This window comes from Physcomitrium patens, chromosome 7, assembly GCF_059467195.1.
Source record: "Physcomitrium patens ecotype Gransden chromosome 7, ASM5946719v1, whole genome shotgun sequence".
NCBI lineage: Eukaryota > Viridiplantae > Streptophyta > Bryopsida > Funariales > Funariaceae > Physcomitrium > Physcomitrium patens.
Window position 1 is genome coordinate 15,116,218 of NC_143416.1, and position 8,592 is coordinate 15,124,809.

Here is an 8,592-nt window from a genome sequence, read left to right on the forward strand (position 1 = left end):
TACTTAAATTCTTTTTACTCTATTATTCACATACGATTCTATTAGATTTAGTAATGATTTTGTAGATGGTTATAACATATACAAATCAAAATCCAAATGATTGATTTATTAATCTAAAAATATTACTTAATGCAATTGAAATATACCAAAAACTATAATAAAAAATAAAAATCCATATAAAATAAATACAATAAAGATAACTCTTATGTATTATTCTACAAGTTTTTCTGTTCTTTTTTATCTCTTTTTTTTTTTTTTTCTTTTTTTTTTACAACAAACTCTACACAAATGACAACATAATTCCACATCAAGAATACAACAAGATAACATAATACAAAATAGTTAAAGGCACTTTATATGCACATATTACAAAATTCATCAATGAAATAGTACATTAAATGTGTTAGGAAGATGCTTTTGTATTCCCGAACTTTACTATTATTTTTCCAAAACATCACTGGCTTTTCACCACTTCCCATTGTACCAAACACATCGACACCATTCCACTACAATCAAAAAGAATATCATGTCAACAGTGTCAATCTTGCATAACCACTGCTTACGATTCTCAAGCGCTACCAATTCGAAGCCACCAACTCCATAACCATCCGACATTCTCAATAGATAGATTACAAAATGAAAAACCAACTCAATAACCACGTGATCATGAGGCATTCAAGAACCAAGATGATCAACACCATCACAGGAATAACACCAACAAGTGTGTCAACAATCTTCACCAATCTCAGCAATATGTCGAAATCCTTGCTCCCAACATGCCGACGTCCTACAACTTGCACTAGATTCGCAAGATCCTTCAGAAACTTTAAGGCAATGGAGAATTGCAAACCCCCATGCAATGATGCACACAACAACATTTCCACACAACTTTACCACACAAACTTACCAATACAAGGAATCGCATATCGTTAAAAAATTAAAAAATAAATAAAAAATAAATTAGAACTCAATATTTCAAACCAGAAATCTCCAACACACCCATGCGGACACCCCGATACTTGCTCCCCAAAACAAATGACGGAACATTTCCTCTCCACAGCACACCTGCCGTATCCATGCAATGATCGCAACCCTCCTCAAATCCAGCCATCCAACCCACACCAACCATCAGTCTCAACACGATCGACACGTTCTGCCACGACCAAATGTCATCAACTCCAGCCTTCATAAATACCATAATGCCCTCTTCAAATGCACACCCTTGCTTCACAACCACGATCTCAATCGACAATCGTCCAAACTAAAACACCATCGCACAAACCACACCATTATGCTCCCGTCGCAATTCCATACCCGCTAAAAGCAATCAGAGTTCACATTCTATGACACCCTACTCGCCACGCATAATCACACCCAGAAAGCCCACCATGCAGCCACATGCGTCACTGCCTAACATTCACAATTGCCTCGTCCCAAACACCTAAAATTCAGCGATGTTAGAAACACCATCAGGGCCTCCCCATCCAGGACAAAACCTCAACCATCAAATAGCAGCATTCTGTTACCTTCCCGAACGCTGCACACCAGGGCTTCTACACACTGCCGCGTCCGCCTCACAACCCCGCTCTACAACCGCCACCCACTGCAGCGATTTCTCTCCAACCTACTCCCACGCCCTCCCTCGCTCCTCTACATCCTCCTCCAATTTATCAAACACTCTCCGTCTACCTCCATTCACACTATGTCCCCCCCCCCCCCCCCCCCACCCACGACCTCCGCTGTCTCTTGCCCTCCCTACTCCTCCACGCCATATCGATAGCGCTCTCCTCTACCGCCCCCCGAAAAACAATGCTCCCACATTCCTCGCCCGCCGCACCACTCCGTCCCGTCTATCTGCTGCCCACACCTACACGTACATATCACACCACCATCACTGCATCAACACCTCACTCCCACCTTCCCACCACCCACATCCTCACCACATCCTCACCCTGACCTGCCCCGTCCCAACACCTTGCCACCATTATATCTCGTCTGCCGTCTGCACTTGCGACTCGTTCTGGCTGTCCAGCGGCATGTACTGCGCCATGATCGCCCGAATCTCCGAGTCCATGTACGACTGCACACTCACACACCGCATCAGCCTTCGCATCACTTCATCCTTCCTCCAACTCACCGCACCAACAACCTCGCATAAACCACACAACTTGCAATGCGTCCAACCACCCCATCCTTACCCGAAGCCGATACTTGTACACCACGTACGCACCCACTCCCGCAGCCAACAACCCACTCAACACGCTCAGCGTCGCAATCCACCCCACTCTCGACTGCTCACCCTGCTTGCCTGCAACACACCATCCACGCACGCGCCTCAGCGTTCCCTCCCACTCCACCTTCTCACCTCATCTCACCTCATCCCCACACACACACACCTCCCAACCATAACCACGCCACCACACCCTCATTCCTCACCCAACCACTGCACATACTCACCCCTCTCCCCCACCCTCCCCCATCTCCTCATCACCCCTCCACTCACATCCATCCCCATCCCCGCATCCTCTTGCCTCTCACAGCTCCCAATCTCTCCAAAAACCCCTTACTGATGCATGTGTCGTGCTCGCTGATGTACAAAAGATCGCCCCCGCACTCGCAATCGTATCCCCCCCACGTGTTTCTGCACTTGCACTCCGGACACTGGCACTTCGTCCTCCTCGTGCACTCGTTCACGTCTGCACCAAACACAATCACCACCACCAACATCACGCTTCATTCACGCCTGTCCCCCTTTCCCCTCTCCCCACCTCACTCCTTCCACAACATCCACCCCATCACACATCTCTCCGAGTCTTTCGCTCCCTCTCTCACGCACTCGTCCGCGCCCCTCGCCACTCCCTGCACACCATACTCACCGATCCTCAACACCCCAAACCACCCGTACCTACGCAGCCGTTCGTCGTGTTCTTCCCCTCCCCCTCGAAACCCTCCGGGCACTTGCAACCAGCTTCCTCGTCCTGCACCCAACCACAACCTCGCACGCTGTACAGTACTGTCCGTGCATGACCTCACCCACAATGCACCCCAACTCTACGCATTCATCCCACGTCCAAACACCGCACGCCCCACTCCACCCTTCCACCCGACCACCCCCACGCACACATCCCCACCTCACACACCTTCCCACCCTCCCACGCCACATCCCAACATGCCTACACCAACGCCCCATCCCAACACTCACTCATTATATTCTACACACATCCCCACCAGCACCACCACACATTCCACATTCACTCGCACCACCTCATACCTCACAAGCAGATTTTGTCACACCCTCCTGGCTCTCCAGCCAGCACCCTCCACTGCTGATCTTGCACCGCCCAGGTCCCTTCGCTGCTTCACAGCACCACCACATCAGCGCTCACGCATCTTCACATCTAACCCCCTCCTCATCCAAACCATAACAACGTCTCTACTTCTCACCAACGACGCCGCCACCACTACTCAAACCGCTCCTAACATTGCCCCACACCCACCTCAAAACTCCAACTTCCCACTCTGCTTCCTACCTTCACAATGCGTGTACCCATCGCCATCGAACTGCACGCCCTTCACCAGCGGACACTGACATACCCGACCGCGAAACGTATCCTGCACAACCCACGCACACCCATCCACTCTACGTCAACCCACCCTCGCCTCCGCTCTCCCCACTTCCACCCTTCCACCCTGTCGTCTCTCCACACAAACACTCCACACACCACCGTTCCCATGTCCATCCCACTCCCCCTACCCACCCCACCGCTTGCATCCCACCACCAACTGCATTACCTGGCATGCAGTCAACTCCCCGCTGCTCCAGCACCCGCCGTTGTTCTGCAAGCACTCGTTTGTCTGCAGTGTGTCGCTCAAGCACACCGGCGGATCCGACGTTTCCTCAAACCCGCTGCAGATCGCCTTCATCACTGCTGACTTGTCCAACTTCCCTGCACCACCCCCATCCCACCACGCTCCGTCACCATGCCATCGTCAATCAACCTACTTTATCCGACTCTACCTCAACCAACCATCACCACCTCCCTTCGCCCATCACCGCATTACCACCCCTCTACCACACCATCCCCTCACATTCCCACGCTTCCACCTCTCACCCTCGCCCACACAAGCATCTCACTCCGCTCCCCTACCTACCTCGGTATTGCCTGTTGTTGATTATCAGCGTTGGCAATATCGTCACATCGCCTCGATCGCCTTCTCCCACCTGCCCACCGTATCACCCACCCACCCATCACATCCTCAAGATCTCATCCGCTGCAATTCACCCCTACATACACCACCCGCATCCTACCCCCCATCACCACAACCACGGCCTGTGTCTACGTCCAACACCCCCAAACCTGCCACACTCCCTGCCGCCCTTCAACCCTCTCTTTCTACCTCCTCAAACCGCACCTGTGCATCCTGCTCGTGCTTCAGTATCGGGTGGTCTTCGTCCGCGTTCGGATCCCCCATGCACTTCTGCACCGCGCCCACGTCGATGGCTGCGTCCAACATACCACGACTCAGCACCTCTTACATCCACTCTCACGCACGCACCCCTCCATCCCGACTCCCCCTCATGACCACGTCTATGCCCAACCCATGCATCCAACCAACAAACCAACCATCCGCCACCGTCCCCTCCCACCTCACTTACACAGCGACTTTATCACTTCCTCCGCGCACTCCGGCCCGTACTTCTTCTCCTTCATTGGGCACCGGATCTGGAAGTCCGTCACAAAGTCCCACCACTTCCATGGCTTTCCGCTGTCGCTCGTCACCTTGAACACGCACAGCTGTCGCAGGTTCTCGATCACCACCTCCTTCCCGTCGTACCCCACCGAAAAGTCCTGCTCTGGATCCGGGGCACAGTACCGCCCGTTGTTGATGCACTGCGACTTGCACTGCTTGCTCTCGATGAAAGCCTGACCACGCAACACCACCCACACTTGCTCACCTCCCACTCTTCCCACATCCTGCCTCTCCTCTCCACACAAGCCACTCCTTCCAATCCCACACCCCTCTCACTCCACGCCAATCCTCCTCTCTCGCACTCCAATCTCCTTGCCATCCCTCCTGTATCAACCACCGCGCTCTCCCCCCCTCTCCCTCTCTCCCTCCCCTCCGCACCACACTCTCTTACCTGTGGACAATACCACGTGATGTAGTGAGGCGTGAACTGCGTGTACCCGCCCTGCTCCAGAATCTGGGCCACTCCCTTGTAGTTCCGCACAAACTCCACCTGCGCTTCGCACTTCGGCCCGCACTCGTCGTTGCTGTTCGTCCAGAACTCGTACTCCACGCGCTTGTCCGGATGCGGAAGCGACTCCCGCCAATCGATCTTGATCGATACCATCTCCTTGTTGCTCAATGCCTTCTTCAGACTGTCCCCAAAATCCTTGGTGATCAGGGCGGATGGGATCGTGATGTTCTGAATGAACTGGGAAGCCACGGGATCCTCCTCTGGAGAATCCATCGTCACCAGCATCTCCTGCTTGTTGTCTGCCACCAGAACAGCTGCTGCGCCGGCCTGCTGCGCGAACCACACCTTGGTAGCGAAGTAACAATCTGCACGCAAACAAATTGCATCTCCCAGGTCAATACACCACAGCGTTTACAGCAGCAAGCACGCATATGATGATAATAGTAATCAAGCATTTTCGTAGCTGAGAAAAGAACGCTCTTTTCTAGCTCTTTAGTTTTCTTATTTGCAGGGTTATATTTGTCTTTGCTTACTAGTCGATTACTTATTTGTCGAGACAAATAGAATGAGATGAAGTTTGGGGGTAACATACAGGTATGACAGTATCATTTGAGTACATAAGCAATGTGACAAGCTTCAACATGATCTAGCATGTATGTTTTAGTGAAACAGATATGGTAGAGCGTATCCGTGCTGGCTCTGCAGAGGTGCAAATGAGACCAACCTGTCGAGTCCACCTCCATCGAATCGATGTCGGAAATTGGACGCTAAGTTAACTGTGAACTATGCCTCAGTTTCTGAACCTGACTTACTTCCACTAAATTCTTTTACTTCCAGTGTCGGCTCAAACGTTGAAGAATCAGTTCAGAGGGCTGGCATGAAAACAGGGTTAGGTTATTGTGCAGTATTCGTCTTCAGCAATAGTTGTCTGTGTCAAGCAACATTTCGCATTCTATACACGTTACCAGGTGGGGAGTATAAACCTAGCGGCATAACTCACATGATGCACACACACTAAACAACAGGTGGTTTCTAATGTCAAACGAGGGAGAGCACGAAAATCAAAATTCAATGCCCTCTCAAAAACGTATACGTGAGCTGTGATAGACTTCTTGAGTGTCAAATTCTGCAAATGTCACGACAGGGGATGGTGACATTACCACCACGATCAACCAGTGCGAAGATGGGGCGCTGCCCTGCTAGCGTTTTAAACTGATCGATAGAAAATTTCTCGCAAGCCTTTGCATTCACGCTTGGGTACATTACAGTGCCGCTCAAAGTGCCGCCATACTGCGGTATTCCGAAGTTGCCAATAGCGCTCTGATGCGTCCCCTGCAGGCTCTCCGGCGACGTCACCGTCAAAGCTGACTCCTCCACCAAGAACACACTCCATACTGGCACAACCAACAGCAACATCGCCAGGGCAACCAACCCACGCGCATAGCTCTCCCTCGTCCCCATCCCGTCCCTCAATGCCCCTGATAAATCCACAACCTCACCAAACCACTCCATAACATACACAAACCCAATGTCTCAACCGCCGGAATACCCGAATTTAAACACTCTCCTACAGATATCAAAACTTACAAAAAAAAAAAAAAAAAAAAAAAAAAAATCTTACAAAAGTCATAAAAATCAAGTCAATGTGCCCCACCCTAACCCTCTACTTACCCAAACTAAGCAAAATCCAACAGCTTGCCTCCAGTTACACCAGTTCTCAATCCTCCCGTCTTTCTCTCTCTTCCCAGGGATTAGAACTAGCTCGCAGCACACGACCCTCCTCCTAAAAACAAACCATGAAGGCTGAAATAAGCACTAAAACAGGCACAGACACGAACAAAGTGCGGAAATAGACGGCAGAGGACTCCCTGGAACCCCTGATCCAGTTCCCGTCCAAGTGGAAAAAGTTGATCGAATGTACACGCGGGAGTTAGACGGGCCGAAGCATGGGCACGACGTCGGGTTGCATCAGTCAGTCAGCTTCATTCCTAGCATGACGAGAGTGTGGCCCACTCACTGTTGTGCTCCGCGACCAGGACCCAGCAGCTCCCCCTCCCCCCTCCCGACGCGGGTCCCTGCCAAGTGCGTCAGCCGACGTCTAACTACTTGGCGGTTTCTGCCACGTCGACATTTTGCGTGTGGGTCATTTTGCTGACGTGGACGACACTGACTCTTGTCCAGGAATCTCGTCATCCGCCCTCTCGTATTGGCCCACCCCTTTTCCGCTTCAGGTCCCTTTTTGCCACGTAGATTATGGTTGCCCCGGTTCTTTACCTCGGTCGCCGACCAGCAGTCTCTGAAGATGCTTCAATACAGCTTTACAAGACCCCCCCACTTTTTTTCTTGTTTACAATATATTGTAAAAAAATGCATAAAACATTGTAGCATGGCATAAATTTTTTTATTTTTATTTCTCGAAAATCCAATTTTAATATCTCTGATTTTAATCTGATTATAAATATGTGATGTTGAATTTCAATGTGTTTGGCACTAGCATGGAGGGTTTTTAAGTATAATGCCTATTAAACAAGTTACAGGACAGATTTTTAAATATGTTTTCAGAAAAAAAAAATTAAAAATAATGATTTCGAGATATTAAATTTTAGAAAGTACTCTAGCTCGCTAAAGAAAAGGATGTTCTAATCCTGAATTTTTTAACATGCATGGGCCAAAACTGGATATATTATTCTGTGATATTTTCAGCAGATTTTCAGATATATCATAAATCTCTAATAAAATCAACTTTGTTTGGGTTTTTAGATCTATTCTTTTAATATCACTTGCTTCATTTCATAAGATAATGAAACAGGCTTGTCCAATTCCCGTTTAAAATAAACATTTGTTTTAAAAAGTGTACAATATAAGTAGCTTAGAAGATATCAAAGTTTAATTGAAAAAATTCACTTTAGTAACTTCTTGTAATGTTTACATGCTTGCCAAAAAAATTAATTTTACCAAGATGGTAAAATAAAAAAGTTTAAAAATACTCCGAGGCAATTGCTTTTTAGATAAACTGCAAAGATATGCTACTGAATAATTTCGAATGTTCAAATTTAAATATCGTTTCTTATTTGTCCAAATCTCATGCTACATTCCTACTTTCATTCTAAAATTAGATTCAAAAATTGTAGATTCAATCTTCTCTATTGCTTTTCAGAAACAAAAAATAGCAAAAATGTGTTTAATTTCATATTTGTCTTTTAGTATCTATATTGTATTAATGTAATATTTTTATATTATATATATATATATGGATTTTATTAATAAGCATAATAAAGATATATTTAGAATATTATCCTATTAAGAAGAAAAATTGTAGTTTTTTTAAAAAAAAAACTAAGTCTATACAAAGAAAAAATAGGTTATAAGATAATTAATTATTAGAGTGT

General features: G+C 47.8%; 1 protein-coding gene across 4 annotated transcripts; it reads right to left on the reverse strand.

Moving 5' to 3' along the window:
• Window positions 1–339: 339 nt before the first annotated feature.
• LOC112284992 (vacuolar-sorting receptor 3) lies at window positions 340–7,201 on the reverse strand. Of its 4 annotated transcripts, none has more exons than XM_090252116.1 (13): window positions 6,875–7,201; window positions 6,364–6,681; window positions 5,144–5,568; window positions 4,658–4,925; window positions 4,414–4,502; window positions 4,153–4,222; window positions 3,793–3,947; window positions 3,531–3,612; window positions 3,272–3,354; window positions 2,906–2,978; window positions 2,568–2,696; window positions 2,199–2,308; window positions 340–2,080 (listed from the first exon to the last, which is right to left on the reverse strand). In XM_090252116.1, exons 2-13 carry the CDS (start codon window positions 6,662–6,664, stop codon window positions 1,985–1,987), a joined length of 1,881 nt encoding a protein of 626 aa, XP_090108242.1. In that variant the 5' UTR covers window positions 6,665–6,681; window positions 6,875–7,201; the 3' UTR covers window positions 340–1,984. The 4 variants fall into 4 exon arrangements, with proteins under 4 accessions (XP_090108242.1, XP_090108241.1, XP_090108243.1 ...); XM_090252115.1 differs by having other exon boundaries at window positions 6,364–6,709; XM_090252117.1 differs by lacking the exon at window positions 6,875–7,201 and adding an exon at window positions 5,928–6,075 and having other exon boundaries at window positions 6,364–6,507.
• Between the last annotated feature and the right edge of the window lie 1,391 nt (window positions 7,202–8,592).

Excerpts from the sequence above, each read along its gene's own strand:
- LOC112284992 (XM_090252114.1), bottom strand. The coding sequence starts at position 6,715 with ATGGAGTGGTTTGGTGAGGTTGTGGATTTATCAGGGGCATTGAGGGAC. Across the intron at positions 2,979-3,271 it reads TGACAAAATCTGCTTGTGAG|GACGAGGAAGCTGGTTGCAA; the intron begins GTATGAGGTGGT and ends GGTTGGGTGCAG. Across the intron at positions 2,309-2,567 it reads CGAGCACGACACATGCATCA|GCAAGCAGGGTGAGCAGTCG; the intron begins GTAAGGGGTTTT and ends GGTGTGTTGCAG.